Source organism: Echeneis naucrates, chromosome 18 (genome assembly GCF_900963305.1).
Source record: "Echeneis naucrates chromosome 18, fEcheNa1.1, whole genome shotgun sequence".
Taxonomy (NCBI): domain Eukaryota; kingdom Metazoa; phylum Chordata; class Actinopteri; order Carangiformes; family Echeneidae; genus Echeneis; species Echeneis naucrates.
In genome coordinates, this window is record NC_042528.1 from 13,879,510 (window position 1) to 13,900,322 (window position 20,813).

Consider the following 20,813-nt stretch of genomic DNA (forward strand, 5'->3'; position numbering starts at 1 on the left):
CTAGCCTTAATAAAACTTTTCTGCTGCTGGATCAAGTCCTTCTCTGTAAGCTGTTGGAGATATAGACATTAATTCCACTCCATGTAATGAGAGTTGACTGAGTGTCTAATAAAGACCCATCAGACAGAATCTCATATTTAAAGTTTTATTTAGTTCAGATTAATAAATTCAACTCAAACAGACACACAAAATATCTGAATCGTGACTTTTAGTGTTTTAGTAGCACTGAGTAAATGAAGTGTGTTAAAGTTAAGAGACTACAGTTATTACAAAATGTAAATACATAATCAACATTTGATATTTATTCTTTGGTCAGTGACTGATATTGGGATATTGCATAATTTTTATGATATCAGAATGTATTTTTATTTATTTCTTTATATATAGTTTATTACTATTAATTTATTTTATTTTATTTATTTTATTTATCTGTCTCACCAGTTCCACGGGCCACAATCTCCTAATTAAGCTTTAAATGACATATTTGTATGTTTAACTCATTAACTTGCACATTGTCCAAGCCTCCAGTATTAGGATTAAGGAGCTTGGTTAGATGTGCAAAGTTCGCTATTTCAATGTACCAGACACATTTAATTAATATTTAATGAATTCTTCTCAGTTCATTTTCAGCATGTTGAAGGTTTTACCACACGTACTGTCTGACACCAGCGAAGCTGGTTATAGTAAAATCATCAGCCGTGCCACTTTGGAGAGAAATAATAATGATAATAAAAATAACAAATAAATGTATACTTCTTGCATGATTAACGTTTTCATTTTAACATCAGTAATATTGTATCAGTATGTGAGTCTTGTCCACCCCACCCTGATCAGCCTTGACAGAGCCCAGTCTGTGTGATCAGAGAGCCAAGAAAGTGGGGGGGTGGATGTAGAGGGGTGGTGCTAATGGGATGTAGACTACTGAGGCCTGATCACGTTTAATCATTACCCCCACCCCAACACCATAACCGGCTCTCCCTCCCTCTGCCTGGGTTGCAGTGCTTCAGACAAAGACGTCTACGTACACACACGCATGCAGGCGCGCACACACATGCACACACAGAGCACATGGACACCCAGACACATACTCCTCAAAATGGATGCTTTATGCTTTGATGCTGTTTTTTCAATGTACCCAGCTCTATGCACAGATGCTTGGTGTCTTTTCTCTGGTCGTGTGTAGACAAGTCTGAGATTGAACTAAATGCAGTGAGGGTAATTTCATAATATGTTGTCATTATGTCTGCCAGAAAACCTGACTTCCTCTTAGAAGCTTTTATTCTTTTAAAGGGACTGAACAGTCTTTTTTTCCTCTTTGTTGCATCCAGCCACTGAAGACATCTTGAATCTTATTATGAATTAGAATTTTCAATGTACAATTTACCTACTGCTTTGGTAGTATTAAAATATACTGCTTTGGTATTATTAAAATATAATAATTGTGAAATATGAACCAATAAGGACAAAAAGGTTGGTTCTGTCTCAGCTTTGCCTACTGTAAAGTTAATCTAGTTGGTGAAATTCAACACACGCAAGATCGAATTCCTGATTGATTACTCATAGCCCATAAATCTGATGGTTACCTCATGATCATATGGGCAAAAAAACATAAATTTTACCTCAGTGGTAACTTCTTAGTCTAAATTCTTGAACAATTTTTTATTTATTTTTTTTGTTCACTGGTGCTTCACTTATATCTGAAACATACATTCTAGAAGAAATTCTTCAAGACAAAAATGAAAATAATTTCACATAATTATTTAAGTATACATAATTGAAAGCAACTGAAACATTAAATACTAAAATGTTATTTCATGTGACGGAAACATCCCTGAAATACAAGATTATTTCTTTTTTAATGAAACAATTCAATTTAATTAAACATGACAGCATTCATAGTAGAAAGAAATCAAACCATTGTTATGACTACATCATAAAATGTAATGTAATTATATTATTAACCACAATACAGATGATTATGGGTGAACAGCAAAAATTTGATAATATTGTGTATCCTGATAGTTAGACTAGACTGTCTCACTCAGCAAAATCATTATGAAGTCACTGATTTGAGGGCAATTTCTGAACCTTCCCAGCCCTGTAAGACACACATGCATTGATCAGCCGTAACATTATGGCCACTGACAGGTGAAGTGAATAACTATGACAATCTGGTTACCATGGTTCCTGTCAGTGGGTGGATATGTCAGGCAGCAGGTGAGCATTTAGTCCTGAAGTTGATGTTGAAGCAGGAAAAATGGTCAAATGTGACAATGAGAGAGACTTTAACAAGATCAAACTGTAATATGACGACTGAGACAGTGCATGTCCAACAGTGCTCTGTGGGATGTTCCTGCTATGCAGGGGTCAGGGCCGGAAACCACTTAACCACAGAAAGGGTCAGAGGTCAAGGCTCATTGATGGTCGTGGGTAGTGAAGGTTGTTCTGTTGGATCAGACTAAACTGGTGAAGAAGTTCATGCTGGTTCTGATAGTGAGGTGTCTGGAGCTGTGCAGCTGCAGAGCAGTCAGTGTCCATGCTGTCCCCTATCCATTAACGAAAGATCCTACAATGGACACATGAACAGAACAGGATCACTGAGCAATGGACGAATATGGTCTGGTCTGATGGATGAGGGTTTCTTTTATATGATGTGGATGTCAGTCTGTGTGTGCATGCGTCTTACCTGGGGAATACATGACACCAGGATGCATTGTGGGACGAAGTTAAGCTGGTGGGGGCAGTGTGATGCTTTTGACAATGTTTTGCTGGGGAAATTTGGGTCCTGCCATGAATGTACTCTGGTCAAGTCCATGTTTCAGTGGGTTGGGGCTCTTAAAAGCGGTCTGTACATAATATTAGGTAGGTGGTTATTATGTTATGGCTGCTCAGTCTGTGCTGACTGCTGGAAATACTGTGCAGATACTCAATATCAATAAAGATTTGAACTTCGTGTGACCATTTACAAGGATTGATATGTTAGATCGTTTATGCTCGTCATTTTGTGGCATGTTGTGTAAACTGACTGTAACCAGAGAGTTGACATTGAATTTTGTATTTTATTTATATTGGCATTTAAAATTAGTTTATTAATAAAATATATAAACTAATCCGATTTTAAATGCTGTGCCTTATGAAACACTCGTCAGTTCTCATCTACAGTTTTGGATCAGGTCATTCTGATCCTGGTTCAGTGATGATGAAGAGCACAGACGACTGCTGCTGCTCATTTTTACTAAACCTCATTTTATCTGGATAGTTTCCCCCTCCTCATTTTCCTTCTCCTTCTATACTTACATCAGTTCTTTGTGCTGAACAAAAGGCCCTTGATCTGTCCCTGAGGGCCACAGCATTGAATGGGTTAATTCTGACTTGCCTTGTGTCTGTGTCAGAGCGAATACAGTGTGTACGTCTATGTGTGAGTTTGTCTGTACGAGTGGTGGATTACTGTTTTGCTATGTGCTTTTTAAGTGTCTGTTGCTTCTTCTGTGTGTAAGTGGCTTCTTTTGTGTGCGTGTGGAGGGAGTTGGGGATACATGTTTGGGGGGATGGGCGCCTCAGGTTTGGTACACAGGGTTTCCTACTTTGTTAGGCAGGGACCAGCTGGACAGGAGGGGGAGGGGGGTTGAGAGGTTAACAGAAAAGGGGAGTGGCTAATGGTACCCATCCCCACCCCCCCACCTCCCTTCTCGCTCTCTCGCTCTCTCCCTGTCATGCCCTCACTGACAGGGTTTCCTGTGGCTGAGTGCAGGGGCGGAGTCCACGGAGACGGAGTGATATAGTCCCTCCCTTTCAAGCTTGAAACAAATTACTCATTCGCCTGAAATTGGAAATGCGGAATCTAGTGGTTGATCACACATACGGATGTACAAACATACACATTGACTTATTTTTTTCACATTTCTTTCTGACTGCAAATATGGTGTCACATGATAATGTGGGATAGGTGTATTATTTCACTACAAGTCCATTGATAACTATGTGGTCCTGTCCACTGTGGATCAGAGATCATTCAGGTCCAACTTTCTCCCCTCTGAAATCTGTATAGATGACACAGATGGTTAACCAAATATTAGGTGCTGTAGAAAGGCACAGTAAGAAATTGAACCTGAGAACAAAAGCAGAAATGTGTAAAATAAGAAAGTAGGTCTGTAGAAGTATTGGCCATATTCTCAAGTACCGCAGCCTCTATATTCTGGAGGCTGGATAAAGCTGTTAGTTTTCTTGAGATTTCTTACTGTCAACCAGTGGCAGCTGGTGCTAAAAAATTTTTGGGGGACGCAGTTTACTTTGGTGTACATACGGGTGTAAAGGTACACAGAAGTCATGGTTAGGTACAAGCTTGGTAGATTTGGTTTAGTTTCCTTAGTATTGTCTGTGCCTGCCATTGTGCTCAGCTAAAAAAGACCGGGAAATTAATTGTTGATTCACATTAGATCAAAAAAACACACAACACAACCCTTATTGCTGATTCGCTGCTGACGTTTCTTGGGTGCATACGGGATGCACACAGCTGTGCCCCTGTGAAGAATCTTATTGAAACCAGTTAAGAGAGCCTTGCATTGAGGGCTTACACTGGATTCTGTTTTACCGGTGCCCCTCATTTCAGGAAGTGAATAAAATAAAAACCATTTTAGACCCAAATAAGTATTTAAGCAACGATTAATTACTATTGACAGTCACCCACAGAATGAAATAACATCATCTTTTAATAATTATTTGCATTTTACATCTTACTGTATTTTCTTTTGATTTTCATCTCTTGATTTGATGGGGGCAGCACCCTAGCGCCCTCCTCCGACCAGCTGCTACTACTGTCAACCACAAAAGTGACTGTTATCGTTAGTCCCTGATGCTGTTTCTTAACCGACTATATTGCTTTTATATTGTTTATTTATTGGTATTTGCTGACAGTTGTTGCCCCCATCCTTTAACTTTTTGACACATTTTCATTGATCATTCAAAAACTCCAAACACACAGCTTTGATAAATTATGTCAGTGAAGATAAACAGTCCAATTCTATATTAGTTCTTGGTGGGGACTGACTAATAACACTATCATGATATTACAAGGCTCTTGGGTTTAAATGCCTGATCAGCTAATCTAGGTTATACAACAATTCTTTCTTCCAATCACCCCTGACACTGGCATGGCCAGGTCAGTGGTCTGTCTGAATGTGTCAACACACATCAGCTGATCGTCGACTATCTCTGGCTAAGAAGTAACACTCAGAGTCATTTATATATCATTTGGTACATCATGTGTAAAACACACTTCACTTCACAGTGTATACATATTACATACATATCTACAATACTTCAAGTACTTAAACAAATCTGTGTGAAAATGTTGACCAGCTTCTCTGAAATGTGCTCACATCAGCTGTGAAGGTTAACATGAACCTGTGAGCACATAAGGTCCAGTGGCCACCAGGGGGACATGTGCCATAAAATTAAATACATTGAACAGCGAGTGAATTCAAGTTTTACTTTATTTTTATGAACTTTGTTTAAACCTTGTGAACAGACATCATACATCAATGTTTGTGTTTCTTCTACAGGAGAGTTTGAGGAGGAATCGAAGCAGCCGGTCCTGTCTGAACAACAGAAGCACCAGCTCAAACATAGAGAACTCTTCCTGTCCCGACAGTTTGAATCGCTGCCTGCTACTCACATACGGTACGTTTTGACAGGAGCTGCTGACAGACACCATCAGTGATCTTCATGGCAGCTATAAAGGCTCTGGTCAGTCGGGCCCAAGGGGGCAACAATTTTTATTTATTTATTTTTTTGGATGTTCTAATCTAATTTCCTTAATGGTGCCAAAGTATTTTAAACTGGAGACTGCAGCTGTCACATAATAACGAACACAGAATTATGTCTACAACCATTTCTCATGTCACTCAATCCAGTTGAAGTGATTGACAGCGCTATCACATGACGAATGTATTAAAGACTAGCAAAACTGTTAAAGACATATAGACACACTCACACACAATAGACTATCAGTCTATTGAATCTCAATAATCTACAGTATTTAGGTTCCAGACTAGACCTGGGGAGTGGTCTAACAAGGAGTAGCCACAGACAATGGCTAACTTCACATAAACACTTCTTATTGCTGCTCTATGATAAGTTCTCTCACTCATTCAGTCATTTTATACCATTTATCTGTTTCCGAGTTGTGGAAGGTGCATACTAGGTTTTTTAATGCATTACCTGGTTCCTGACTTGGGTGTACACGCTTATACTTAAAGTGGGAGCAGCACTGGGCCTCCATGATACTCACATTACCGTTTTCATTGTTAGGAATTCATCATAATCTCTTAAAACATTCACACAGCAAGTCTTGTGTTTTCAAGGTAAACCATGTCACATAAAATTATTATTGTGTGTGTTTTTCTTTTGAGTTAAATTTAAACCTGAATTTGTGAATTGTTGGGCTAAAGCGTTTGTTTCAGGGTGTCATAAAACACAAATCTCCAGCGGACCTATAATTCCAAACAAATCAAAGTCCTAAATGTCTTTCAGCCTTCATTATTACCACCAGTTATATTCAAAGATGGAAACTATGTTGTGTCTAAGTGGTACATTCAATCATTGGAAAAAGTTGCTACAGTTGTCTTGTGTTTAACTTTGTGGGAATAATTTGAGGCTAGTCTTATCTCTGTGTTGGACCTCCTCCAGTCTGAGTGCTCCTCATTGTTTCCTCAGGGGGAAATGTAATGTCACCCTCCTCAATGAAACAGACATCTTGGCTGGCTACCTGGAGAAAGAGGTGAGATGCCATTTGTCACTAGATCTTCTATATTCTGAGTTTTTACTGTGTTACTTAAAAATAAGACACTTTGGAGGAACACAATTTTTATTTTTCCAACAGCTGTGATCTTTCTGTGTTCTGTCCAGGACTGCTTCTTCTACTCGCTGGTCTTTGACCCCGTTCAGAAGACCTTACTGGCTGACCAGGGGGAGATCCGTGTTGGCTCCAAGTACCAGGCGGAGATCCCAGACAAGCTGGCTGATGGTGAGGGCTGAGATGGAAAGCAAGCAAATGTCCCCTGCATTTAAAAACCAGAGACAGGACAGAGTCTGGTAGGTGATGTTGAATCAAGTCTCTCTTCATCACAGGTGAATCAGATAATCGGATCCACGAGAAGCTAGAGACCAAGGTCTGGGACCCCAACAATCAGCTCAAAGACCCACAGATCGACCAGTTTTTGGTGGTGGCAAGGTAACGCCCCCCTGCCATCTGTCACCGAGATGCATCACCATCACCATCATCTCTAGATCCTGTTGCCATGACAACATCTGACTCAGTAATCAGTAGTGTAGCTTTTCCAGAGAAACATTTTTGGTCATCTCTAATGTCTAAATTAATCACTTTAGCACTGTCAATGTTCATGCCACACACCCAATGACAATGCCAGTCATTGGATGTGGTAGGAAAGCTAATCAACCAATCAGGTCGGTGATTCGATTCCTTCCTCCAATCCATATGGCCAAAATAATCCCAAACCCCAAAACTACCAGCAGAGGAGTCCAAATTATAAATTCTATACAAAGATTATAGTTATCATGGCCATAAATGTTGAATTTCACCCCAGGGCAGATCACAGTATGTATAAAATGCATCAGAATAAGGATTGATGGTTTGTCCAGTTTGTTTTTGATCCACACATCCTCCTGCTCACATATTGATCCTTGAGCAAAATGCTCCATCTAGTGGTGTTATAAAGAACATTCAGCCTCATTGTATACATTACCATAGAAACGGTGGTCATGTTTTCCTGTTGTAACTATATATCATGCCGGTCAGTGATGCTGACCTGTTTCTGTCTGTTTCAGAGCTGTGGGGACTTTTGCTCGGGCCCTTGACTGCAGCAGTTCTATTCGACAGCCTAGTCTGCACATGAGTGCAGCTGCAGCCTCCAGAGATATCACACTAGTAAGAGCGTTGACAGCCTATGCTCACTTTCTGTGATGCTTATATGTTTGATATGTATCAATCCTAATGTGTTGTATCAGTCAAACTAGTTCACTGTGCGTGATGAGCGTTAAATGAAGGCTGGATTACCAACAGGACAGCTATGCCTGGCAAACTTGTGTTCATCGACAGAAGTCATCCACATTTATTTAAAATTATCGACATCATGTATGATTAGCCAATTCAATGGCTATGGTTGAGGTGTATGAAAACAGAAATCTTCACTTCTATTATAGTTAAAATGCTTGGGTTGGGGAGCTCTGTGTGTTGTTTATTTGATGGCTTCTATCAGGTTTCTATCATTTACAAAAGGATTATTAACTAACTATTTAGAAGATGCTGTTGCTTAAGTCTTCAAAAATCTAGGAATTCTCAGAAATGTAGAAATTAAATGATTAACCAAAGAGTAATTAACAAATGAATCCTGAAATTATCTCCTGTCAAACCTCTTCTGTCAACAAATCCCACCGTCATTTCTAAATTCTTGCACAGTGAAAGCCCAGTGACATCAATGGATCTGTTCTCTGTTTTTGTTGCAAGTGGCATATCATGGGTGAAGTAGTTGGCATGATTATGAATCTCTAGATCAGATATCACAGCTTCAAGCAAGTGGCAAAGAGCAGTGGATCTGCTTGTAGCCATTGACAAATGATAAGGTTTAGATGTTCCTCACAGTCTGTATGATCCAGGGCTGGAATACACCTGTTTCTCTACCCCTAACCCTATTTCATCACCGAGTCCTGTAGATGGACAGTGATGCAATAACTGACACAGGAAACTTTGGCACAAAAAGTGATGATTATTACAGTAGACGCCCAACTCTGACAGGCTGCCCAATACAATGCTTCTATGTTCCTCTTTGTGGATACAGATCAGGTGTACAGGTGTAGGTGAAATCTAAGGGTTATATAATGCTCATTGTGATGATCGTAATAATTCTCTAAGGCTTGACTGCATCTTCTCTTTCCTGAAAGTTCCATGCCATGGACACACTGCAGAAGAACAATTATGACTTGGCCAAGGCCATGTCCACCCTGGTCCCTCAGGGGGGTCCGGTGCTATGCCGTGATGAGATGGAAGAATGGAGCGCCTCGGAGGCCATGCTGTTTGAGGAGGCTCTGGAGAAATATGGCAAAGACTTTAATGACATTCGCCAAGATTTTGTAAGCATTGTACTACTGCTGATGTCAGACCCTTTTCAAGCTGTGAACTGTAGTGTGATTGAGTTGGTCTGCTTTCTTTCTCCCTAGTTACCTTGGAAATCTCTAGCAAGTGTGGTCCAGTTCTACTACATGTGGAAGACCACTGACCGTTACATCCAGCAGGTGGGAGCATGAGCCACGAAACATCATACAACATGATGACTTCCTGTGTTTTCCTTGTGATGGAAATATTTTTTCTCTCTATCAGAAACGACTAAAAGCAGCAGAGGCAGACAGTAAACTGAAGCAGGTGTACATCCCCACCTAGTGAGTAGCTCTGTTAGCTGTTGGGTCAAGTTCCTGCCTTCAGGTAGAACAGCTGTCACAGTAACTCCCTACTCTTCCTCTTCACTAGCACCAAACCCAACCCCAACCAGATCATGGTACCTGGCAGTAAGCCTGGGATGAATGGGGCAGCAGGTTTCCAGAAAGGGCTGAGCTGTGAAAGCTGCCATAGTAAGTATCCACACAGGTTCACCACTGCACACAGGAAACATGACATAATCAGTCTTTCCAAGGTCAGCTTTTCAGGTCTGAATTTTATAGGGACAGAGAAGAAAGTTGGTGAAGATAATTTTGTATGTGATACCTGGCCTTAGCCTCTCGTAGCCTGAATCATGACATTTATAGTTTTTAGTATGTTGTATTTTATCGTCGTATATTTATGGTTTACTTATTTATCTCTCCTTTAATTCACTATTGTATAGATATATCCTTAACCAATCTTGTTGTAACAAGTGTACAATGACAATTTGAGATAGACTGATACCGATTATTAGTAGTCATGAGAGGAGAATTTCCCAGTTTGGGATCAATAAAGTACATCTATCTATCTAGTCAAAAAGGCCAATAACTGATATTTATTTGCAATAAAAGGGAAAATATTGTTATTGTTATATTAGTTAAATTGTTAAAATACCTTTAAACATATGTTTATTAAACAGCTTATCAACATGTTAGGTTTGTTTTTATCTTAGACAATAGACATCTTTGTTGTAAAATTCTAACAAAAAGTGCAGGGAGCTCCCAAGCTCAGCACCTGCTCTATGGGCCGGACAATGCGGAACTAATGCAGAAGATCTGGGTATTTTTATGCCCATCATGACACCTGGAAAACAAACACTTTTGGCATCATGCGCCACTGAGCAACATCTGCAGGAATGAATATGCCCTGCCACCAACGCTGTATCCAGTTCTCTTTATACATCCAGCTCTGGACCTTCTCCATTCAGCAAAACCTTTTCTCCTCTCCGCCATGTGTATGAGCACTGTGCACTGTGCATGCACAGCTTTCACCACTGATTGGCTGTTGCACGTGCCGTGGCTCTGCATGTAAACAATCAGATGGCGCTGTGGGTGGGACAATGTTAGAGACAGAGTAGTGACAGCAGACAGAGAGGCACGACTGCATCAGAGCCAAAATAGCCCAGAAAATTTATCTCTTATCAGCTGTCAGATTTAAAAAAAAAAAAAAAAAAAAAAAAAAAAAAGCCAGACGCCTGTATGTGTCAAAATGCCGAATATTGGCACCAATAATTGGCCCAAGTGATAATCGGTCTGTCCCTAATGACAATAGAGCATATACTCAATCTGATTCTTACAGTCATGTTAGGTTTTTTTGTTTTTTGTTTTTTAACTTAGCATACCAATGTAAGTATTTATTTATGGATTGATTGATTGCCAAATCAACAATGCTTGCTGTTGCAACCCGAAGGAGGAAACGTCATGGGAGGGGGGGGGGATTTCATGATTCATTGTACTTGTGCTGCTGTGCCAAATGTTAGTTTAAGTAGATCGTTTTTCTATCAGACATAGTGATAACATCCCAGGATCACATCAGACTCTAAACCAGAGTAAAACTCATTAGTTTGTTTATCGGTTGAGTTTTTTGATATTTCCCCTCATCACCCACACAGCAACCCAGTCTCCTCAGTGGTATGCTTGGGGGCCTCCCAATATGCAATGCAGGCTTTGCGCCTCCTGCTGGATCTACTGGAAGAAGTATGGAGGCCTGAAGACACCTACACAGCTAGAGGGTGCCGGTAGAGGAGGCTCTGTAAGTCTCCTCTCATGGTCACATTTTTTATCTTGAATTATGTTAATCTATCAGTTTAGAGCAGTGGTACTCTCTCTTCTCTGACCAGGAGTCAGGCCCCCGTGGTCACATGACACGCCAGGAGGTGCAAGGCATGTCACCGTTCACCCGCAATGAAGGTCGAGCAAAGCTGCTGGCCAAAAATCGCCAGACATTCATTCTGCAGACCACCAAATTGACTCGCATCGCTCGACGAGTGTGTGAAGACATCCTGCAGCCACGACGTGCAGCAAGACGACCCTACGCCTCTATCAATGCCAATGCTGTTAAGGCAGAGTGTACGTACCCACATGCCTGCAGCACTCTCACCTGTTTGCTGATTAATGCACATGAATGTACTTTTAAATGAGCAGAGGATTCAATCCCTTTCTAACCCTTGTTCAATTACTCAGATAAGTGACAGAGACTGTAAGTGACTGTTTGTTTCTTCAGGTATGATCCGTCTGCCCAAAGCCACAAAGACTCCTTTGAAGAGCAAAGTGGTGCCTCGACAGTCACTGGCAACAATTGTGAAGGATTTAGGTGAGAACATGTCCTGTGACCATAATTCCTCACTGCCACACTCTTCGTTGTTTGTCCTCCCCTGAGATCTTCTGTCATTGTGTCTCTTGCAGCCATCTCAGCTCCTCTGAAACTGAAGGCATCTAGAGGACCCCCAACTCCCATCAACAGAAACCAGGCCAGCCAGCCCAGGGTGGGCCAAAACCTGCTGGGAAAGAGAGGCTTTGATAGCGTCAGTGTTCATGCGCGTGCACACACACACACTGTCCAGAAAAATGTTGAAACCATGCCTCTTTTGAATCTAAAAGAAACTTAATGAGCAACCACTCTCTCTGATTCTGTCTGTCTTTCCCTTCCAATGGGAATTTCACTGAGTAACTGTTGATCTTTCATTGGCTCACAGGCTTCAGGGGTGCCCTACCCAGCCAATGGAAGGCCGTACACTTCAGGTATGAGAACAACCTCCCAGTCTGTCATCAAGCGGCAGAAGGTGAGCCAGGGGGAAGCACCCAATCCCGTGGTTTTTGTGGCTACAAAGGACACCAGGTATGCTTTTTGAGTGGCTTGACAACTCGTTTTTATAATGTGTTGTTATATCCATTAATATAATTTTTCCACTGATAGTTTGAGGATCAGACAGTAGCCACTCAATTTTATACAAGCATCAATTGTCAAGATTCAGCTTTTATTTTTTTCCTCATACATACAAAAAACAATACAAATAAAATGGATGGCACTGGTTGACCCAATGACTATTGAGAAAATGTATGTTGAGGAATAGGAAAAAAAATGTTACATCATACACATCAATACACATCATAGATCCATCGTTCTGGTTTATCCTAGTATTTTTGAAATGTAATCAAGCCACCAGGTCTGGCCTGGTCAGGGTACAGCAGCAGGTCACCAAACATCCAGACAGCTAACCAGTATATGTAAAACTGTAGCAAGCTCATTTCTGCCCTGTTTATATCTGGTTAACATCTCTTTCCAGAAACCTATGACCTTCTGATTAGATCTCAATTCTATGTTAGTTAATTATCATATAATCTTTGTTTGCAAAGACTAAATTCTCTGTTGTTTTTAAAGAAATGAAGTTCTACACATCTTAGTGATGAAGTTTTAGTAAAGTTAATTAAAGAATTATTAAAGATAGTACTATTAATAAAAAATGTCATCATTTCTGGAGAAACTAATAAGATGTTTCCTTTTAGTATTGATTCTTAAAACGTATTTCACATATTTTATCGCAAACATGTCCGTGTGTTGCTACAACAGCTACAAGCCTTTTTGGGGAGAAACAGCCAAAAAACGCCAGTCAATACTTGATTACTAAGAAATGTCAGTACTTGTCGTGGAACTGGAACTCATCATGCATCATGGGTGTGTTCCTCTTTATTGCTTGAGAGGTGAAGGAAAGGACGTATTAGAGTCCTCCATTTTTCCCTGTTGATGTGTATTTTCATGTTCCTCTCTCAGGGCTCTGAGGAAACATCTGACCCAGTCAGAGATGCGTCGAGCAGCGAGAAAACCTCATCTCCTGGTCCGGATCAAACTGCCTCCACCCCCTCGCTCCTTGGCCATGCCCCTGCTCCCATCCAGCACCAGTGAACCCATTGTCCTGGAGGACTGAGGGGAAAATGGACGTGGGAGTCTTTTATCAGGACATGAGGTTTGGGAGGTCAGGGTCTGTGCTCAACTTGCCAGTTACAGGCAGCACAGTTCACCACACCAGTAGTTTTTTATTTCTTTCTTTTCAGTATCATTTTGCTTTAGTCCTGTTACTTCCCAAATGTTGAAGTGCCCAACACACAAACACACAAAGTTAAATGAGTATACATTTCAATTATGCAAAAGAAGCAGACACACAGCAGCACACTGACACAAACACGCACACACACACACACACAAATACCTTGGGCTTTGTAGTATTTTATTCCAGGTCCGATTTCTTTTCTCTCCTTTTTAAGGCCACCTGTTTTTAAATGTGTAATTTAAATCAAGATATTTCGCATCCTGAAACAATGGTGATAAAGCACACTGTTTTTCTCCATGTTGCTATTTTGTGTAAATATATGCATTGTTGGAGGGTCGACACCCACAGGATATGAAGATAATGTGGAGGTGCTAAAAAGAGATAGGAGGGAACATTTGTAGCAGGTAGATGATCTAATTTGATTTCATTCATATTCTCCTCTGTGGGGGCAGAAGGAGTACTTCACGATTTTGCTTATCTCTCCCAGTCTGCAACTTTCCCATCATTAGTCAGGAGGCTGTTTCCAGGGTTACCCTTCTCAAGAGTTTCATTTTTTATGCGTCCCCCATTCTGTGCAAGCCCCTCAGGGTTATAAACACTGAGTGCACACAAAACAACTGGAGAGTAGTGAAAGCTGAGGTTTGAGACAGGTATAAGTACAGATCTAAACTACAGACAAAACAGCCGGACAGCTGACTTCTCCAAATTCCTACTTCCTACTACAGCCAATAGACCAGATACTCATTTTACTAAGGCTTAACTGGAAAAAAATATTCTAATTGATTTGATCACAAAACATCCATACAGCCTGTGTTTTTAGTCGCTCTTAGGGTTAGGACACACCAACAGCAAGAAACAGAGCAAACAGAGTGTTGACAGATTCAGGATTTTCATGTCTCATCTCAATTTATTAATTATTTGTCTAAGAGTAAAAAAAGAAAAATGCAATCCAGTTTACTACTGTCTGGTTGAGTCTAACTTCAATGCTCTAATTTGTTTTGTGATGAATGAACTTATGTACAACATGTGTCATGGAGCATCACAGTCATTTTTTAATGCATCTCCTGTCACACATCTGTACTCACTGCTCTGCTGAACTTGGCCCTCACAAGTCTGAAAAGGCTGGTATTGGTGGTGGGGGTAGGTTGCAGAAAGGATCAATGGTGTGTTAAAGGACAATGATCGACATGAGTTACTGTGCAGCTGAAACATTTGGTTTTGAGGTAATATGAATCTGCAAGTCCAAGTGTGAAGCTATATAATGTGGGAAAACAACACTTTGAACCCTGAGGAAATGGTGGACTCAGCAGTCACAGCATTTCCAACAATGCTGAGTTCAGTTAATTTGAATGAAACTGATCCAGTTACATCACTGGTCAGTGGATTACAGTAAAGAATAAAGCAGCAATATGTAAATGTACAGAAGATGATTAGAGCCAGAAAATGAGCTCTGAATCTTAAAAATGAAATAAAATAAAAATCTGAGATTGAAGTTTTTCTCCAAATGTCAAATATTCATAACTTTTTTTTAAAAGGCAGTAATCCTCTTCTGTAAACGTTGATGCAGAACAGAAGCAACTTTTCTGATTGAATGGCAATGTGAAAGGAATCTTGCTGTCACAACATGTGCAGTGATTTGCTTTGCTTCATTTCCCCGTTTGTATCATTAGAAAAGACAAAGTACTTAAAGTAAGATGTTAATTGGATAATTATAATTCCTGTGCATCCCTCAGCCATGAGAGTTGAGGCGTTACATTGGTTTTATAAACAAGTCTGGTCCCAATGTGGGCTTTGTAATATTTCTCACAAAAATAAATAAAGTGTTGAATTTGTAGCAAATACGAATCAGTGTAAAGGTGAAAACTGGCATATTGGAACTTTTTTACATCTTGTATGTGTAATTCTGCTCCATTATTGAGGAGATGGCTCTAATGTGCTACTGTACATGTGAAACATTGCTCTCCTTTCTTGGGTGGGTGGGCTGGTCATTTGAATCATGGGTGACATTCAAAAGGGATGGGTGCTCATTTTTGTATGGTGGAGAGACAAACATGCTATAATTGAAAGTTTTTCTCAAGTGTTTTTTATTCCGATGTCTCTGTATCCTTTAATGTATCTTGATAAGAAAAGAAATAAAGAATTTTTTTTTTCTTTGTGGTCAGATGAGAGGTTTTTCTTGACTGTTGGCCAGACTGCTGCCCCAGAGAAAATGCAAGTCCCATCTATTAGTAATATTTAAAAAGCGAATACTTAATTAAAATCTTTTACATCTGCTTTAAACAAATTTGTTTATTGATGCCATGAAGTCTCAGTGAGGTATAAATAAAGAATGTGCTTGGGTCTAAGAGAGGTTCTGTTTGCCCCGCAATAAGAAGTTTGAAATTGAAACCTTACCAGAAAAGTGTATTTTGATGGCAGAACTCAGTGTGTGAGGGAGAGAACTGTTATGAGTACGTCATGGAGAATGGTGAGATTGATGTGCTAATCTAATTGTTTCTGATGAGCACTGCCTCAGACTTATTGAGCTTTCAGATACTGGTGTGGACACAGTGAAACCTTGACAGACACTGAAGAATTTCCAGACATTTGTGACAGTGCTGCACGCATTAAGTTTTGTAACAGAATTTGCAACATTGATATTTATCCATGTCAGTTAAAAAGGCATCACCCTTTCTTTGATCCATCACAATATTAATGTTGTGGAAATGCTGCAACAATGGCTCAGGAATGGTTTGAGGAACAATAACCAGTTCAAGGTGTTGACTTGGCTCTACATTCCTTGCATCTCAAGGAGCCACTTGAAAACTTCCAGGACTTCATGGATCTACTGTTTAACCCTTGGTCCAGATACCACAACTCACCTTCAAAGGTCTGGGGGAGGACTCAGTGGGTCAGGGCTGTTTTGGTGGCATGTGGTCATCATGACACATCTGTATATTTTTCAAATCTTACTGATCAAGTCCAGGATCCTTACAGAGCTCCTCTTAATAGCTAATACAGTGTAGGAACTATATGAATTGTGAGTGGATATCTGGCCTGTTAGGTAGAATTCAGTCACATTTTGGTTACTTAAAACCTGCAGCACTCGGAGCCAGAAGAGTTGAACCAAATCTGAATCCATTGCAAGTGGACTGGTTTAAATTTGCTGTTTTTAAAATTTATAAAACCAAAAATTTGAACTTGAAGACTAACAGGGACCCTTCAGATATTTCCTAAGATATTAATGTGTGCTCTTTACAGATTTGATTGAGGATCTACATTTATTCTTATTTCTGTATTTCTTTTCATATCAAACCCCTTAAGTGTTTTAGGATAAGATGGTCCTTTGTGAGTCCCTCAGTGGGGACAACACGGATGAGAGCTTGGTCCTCATCCTCCTCTCTCCCATCACGTCCAGTGAGTCAAGAGAACATCCTGTTTGTAAGTTTGTTAAATCTTTTCGTTGCTGCTGCCCCAGCAGACGCCTCCAGCTGAGAAAGCGGCTGCCACCACGGTGTCCCATTCACCTGGCTTTTCCTGTAAACTGCAGAAGCGCGATGAGGCCAGTCCACGTCGTTATTAAGGTGAATTCTTCGGTACTCTCAATTTCTATCCCCTGGATATTCACCAGTGTTTGGAATATTGGGCCCACCTGCGAAAATCCACCACCATCTCCTTTGTTTTCCCCGTTGTGATCTGGAGGTGGTTCTGCAGAAAACAGTCCACAAAATCAGCATCGATCCTCTACTCCCGGTTGTCCCCCTCCGTAATGAGGCAGACAATGGCATAGTCCTCAGAGAGCTTTTGAGTTAAGGGAGAATCTGCAGTGCAAAAGGGGAAGAACAACAGAGCCGGTACCGTTCCCTTGGGGGTAGCTCCCACTGCACTGCCCTCAGTTCCTCTCCTCAGAAGAAGTGAAAGCGGGGGTGCTGGCATAAAACAAGTCTAATGCTCTATTGTCTCTGGTGCAGCATGTAATGTACTGGACGAATGAAGACAGACAGGCATGACTGAAGTCCCCAGAAACGAGGAGGGTCTGTGTGTGCTGTGTCTGCAGTCAGCGTCAGCAGAAGGGGGAACGTAGGTGGCTGTCTCCATAAACATGCGTGACTTCTCGTTAGCTAACTGCTAACAGTTCAATGTCCTTGTTGCAGAGTGTTTCTTTAACAGTGATGTGCCCAGAGATACGTTCTGTAATTTCTCTCACCACTCTCCCTTGTGCTGTCCGCCCGAACCAAATCGTGTCAGTACGACTTCCCTATAGTCAGCGCCGACAACTCATCTTGTTAGGAAGAGATCTTACATTTCCCATTATGATGGAAAGGAGGTCAAGTCACGGCTCCCCCGTTTCCTCCTCCTCAGGTCGAGGTCCGGGCAGCTGCTGCAAAGAATAGTACCATAGATGCGTATTGGGTATTGGAAGACAGTAAAGACAGAATAAAGAAGAACAGAAAAGGAGGTCACCGGTGAGCTGCTGTAAAAGGCTGCCAATGGTGCGCGGTTGCCAGGCAACAGCTGGACCATCATCATGTCCCGTCATGTGTTAGAGGCCAGAGAAAAGATCAGCTTCAGAGATCCAGAGATCCGAAGCTAAATGTATTCGTATGAACGCTATCTGCACTGCTGAACATCCATTCAAAATGCTTTCTCTATACTATGGAGCAACAATGGAATGTGATTGTTCTTTTCTAAGCTGAGTTCACAATGAGACTGTTGCAGTATGGAGGGACGATGTTTTACAGCTGCTTTCTTTTTCGCCGTGTTTATCTTTATTATCATCGGGTTATATTGTCATTGTCTGTATGTTAAATGAATGGCGGTGGGGAAACATGGCTCAGTCACAGCTGCTCACCTGATTGGTCGTCTCCCTGCTGACGTAGGAGCAGGTCGAGCGCACCTGTAGCCAGTTGACTTGAAGGCGCTTTAAAAGTGAGTGCGGACGGTGGAGCGGTGCTTGGGACTGTTCCAGCGCGGCTCCGCGGCGAAGTCCGGTACGAAGTTAACGCAAACGCCTCCTCGGCTGGCTGAGTGTGTCTGTGCCATGTTCGAGGTGAGTGCACGTTTCTCGCTGGACGTGGCTAACCAGTCCCTCAACTACTAGAAATTTGAGCGTTTCCTGGCTTAATGTGCCCCTATATTAATTACACTTCTTTAGCTCTCAGACTGTCTAGAAATCAACTCGACTGAAACATCAAATCTGCCTCGGGTTGTATTGAAGTCTGTGGGAAACAATGGCGGCGGCAGGGGGACGCTAGGTGGTGCTGTAGCTTCTCTATAATAGAATAGCACCGGGGGGGGCGAGTGTGTCCCAAAATTCGAAGCACCTCCTCCTGAGTGTTGGGCAGCCCCATAGCATCTGCAACAGAAAATCTCTAGAGCTGTCACTAGTGGTATTTTTTTTTTTCTCCCTTCCCCTTTCAGTGAAAGTTTTCTTGATTGCATTTATGGTACCATACAGCAGGGTAAGCATTATAGTATGGCTGCAGTCTGTCTGACAGTACCAGTGTATATAGAGCAGGTCAGTTCCAGCCCTTCTCCTTCAAACATGGTTTCAGATTGTCTCAAAACCTGTTATGGTCAAACTGGCATCCTCAAAACAGCCACAAACCAATGGTGTCACTTGCTCACAACTGTTTCATACATGACCCACCTAAAAAGCTCAATGCTTGCACTCAACAATAATGATGCCCAATAATACCACAAGTTTTTACATTTGTTAGGACTCTGATTCAGGACTAAATTAAAACTCATGCCTGGCTCAGTCCTGTAACTCTAACAGCTATCAATTCTGACTGTCTCAAACTTAATTCACTGTCCTTCACATGAAGGTCTCTGTGATGGGACTAAAGTTAAAATTTTGATAATGTTAACCTTCTGGTTCAATTATGCTTTTCTATTCACTGAACTTGCCTTTTCAAGTGAGTTGATAACTTTTGTGGAAATTTAGAGGGTTTTTTTTTTCTTTTTTTTTTCTCCACCCTTTGGTGCAATAGGCTGCCATGTATTGTGGTTATTGGCAGATAGTATTTCACATGCTTGTCTTCCCCCCCTTCCAGACCAGCAGTGATGACTTGTTCTTGCCTTCCTGCCAAGATAAGGAGCTGGTGGACAACCTGCTGTCCAGTGACAAGATGTCTGGAGAGGGTAGTGCTGGAGGCCTCTCCCTGGCCAAAGCTCTCCTGCCCCTGGTAGAGTCCCCCTCCCCTCCTCTTATTCACTGGATCTGTTCAACCCGCTACAAGACGGAGCTCTGTACCACTTACTCAGCTACTGGGTTCTGTAAGTATGCAGAGCGCTGCCAGTTTGCCCACGGCCTCCATGAGCTCCATGTTCCTTTCCGGCATCCAAAGTACAAAACAGAGTTGTGTCGTAGCTACCACGCAACTGGCTACTGTTACTATGGCAGCCGCTGCCTGTTTGTCCACAACCCCACTGAGCAGCGCCCCACTCTACGCCGCCGTAGGAACGTCCCCTGCCGCACCTTTCGCTCTTTTGGTGTTTGTCCCTTTGGCACGCGCTGTAACTTTCTGCATGTCGAGGGCGGTGATGGCAGCGACAGTCTACAGCCTCAACATGTTGGTGAGGAAAAGACTCAGCCAGCTGTTGACCAACTGCAACCACACTCCAAAGAGTGGAAGCCTCGGGGAGCTCTGTGCCGTACCTTCAGCTCATTTGGCTTCTGCCTGTACGGCACACGCTGCCGCTTTCAGCACAGCCTCCAAAGAAAGCTCAGGGGTTCTGAGGACAGTCAAGGAGGATCCCGCCACCTTCTGGGAAGTTCAGGGCTACCATCCCCCACCTCCCCCTTCACCTCAGCGTCATCAAACTCTTCAACTTCCTCCTCTCCTCTGTCCACGCCACCTGCAGAGGCTATGGCCAACAATGCCTTCACCTTCTCCAGCCAGCATCTGAGTGACCTACTGCTGCCTCTGGCCCTCCACCTGCAGCAGCTAGAGAGCAACAAGGCCCAGGAGATCTGGGACAACAGAGCAGTCTGAAGACACGGGCCTAGGTGGCTACAGCATCAGCACTAAAAATCACAGCTTAAATTTTATTTATATATATTTTTTCTTTTTTTTTTTTTTTTTTTTTTTTTTAAACTGCAGTTTTACTGGGTGTCTGTCAGCAGCTCAAGCAGGCCTTGACATGTTCAGTTGTAGATCAGACAGCCTCTAGTTCTGGACCTGCCAATCCCTTCTGGTTCAGCTATGATTGTGTGTGGCTTTTTTTAATTTGTATATACTCTATTAATAAACTTAGCAAAGATGTCTGAACTCAGCATCATGAATAAACAAT

At 41.7% G+C, this 20,813-nt stretch overlaps 2 protein-coding genes across 3 annotated transcripts in view; both read left to right on the forward strand.

The window, feature by feature from the left end:
• mta2 (metastasis associated 1 family, member 2) overlaps positions 1–15,699 on the forward strand; it is a 29,543-nt gene extending 13,844 nt beyond the window's left edge. Inside the window, exons 4-18 of one of the 2 annotated variants that reach the window (XM_029526402.1) lie at positions 5,562–5,679; positions 6,715–6,778; positions 6,907–7,024; positions 7,129–7,231; positions 7,846–7,945; positions 8,959–9,147; positions 9,235–9,309; positions 9,395–9,453; positions 9,542–9,642; positions 11,103–11,242; positions 11,331–11,559; positions 11,714–11,803; positions 11,896–12,020; positions 12,186–12,328; positions 13,262–15,699. In XM_029526402.1, coding sequence (XP_029382262.1) covers positions 5,562–5,679; positions 6,715–6,778; positions 6,907–7,024; positions 7,129–7,231; positions 7,846–7,945; positions 8,959–9,147; positions 9,235–9,309; positions 9,395–9,453; positions 9,542–9,642; positions 11,103–11,242; positions 11,331–11,559; positions 11,714–11,803; positions 11,896–12,020; positions 12,186–12,328; positions 13,262–13,415 — 1,808 coding nt within the window. In that variant the 3' untranslated portion in view covers positions 13,416–15,699. The remainder of the gene's footprint in view (positions 1–5,561; positions 5,680–6,714; positions 6,779–6,906; positions 7,025–7,128; positions 7,232–7,845; positions 7,946–8,958; positions 9,148–9,234; positions 9,310–9,394; positions 9,454–9,541; positions 9,643–11,102; positions 11,243–11,330; positions 11,560–11,713; positions 11,804–11,895; positions 12,021–12,185; positions 12,329–13,261) is intronic. The other variant, XM_029526401.1, reaches the window with a different exon arrangement.
• Positions 15,700–17,534: 1,835 nt separating this feature from the next.
• On the forward strand, positions 17,535–20,515 carry cth1 (cysteine three histidine 1). The gene is made up of 2 exons (XM_029526964.1): positions 17,535–17,597; positions 19,574–20,515. Exon 2 carries the CDS (start codon positions 19,649–19,651, stop codon positions 20,513–20,515), a length of 867 nt encoding a protein of 288 aa, XP_029382824.1. The 5' UTR covers positions 17,535–17,597; positions 19,574–19,648.
• Positions 20,516–20,813: the final 298 nt, after the last annotated feature.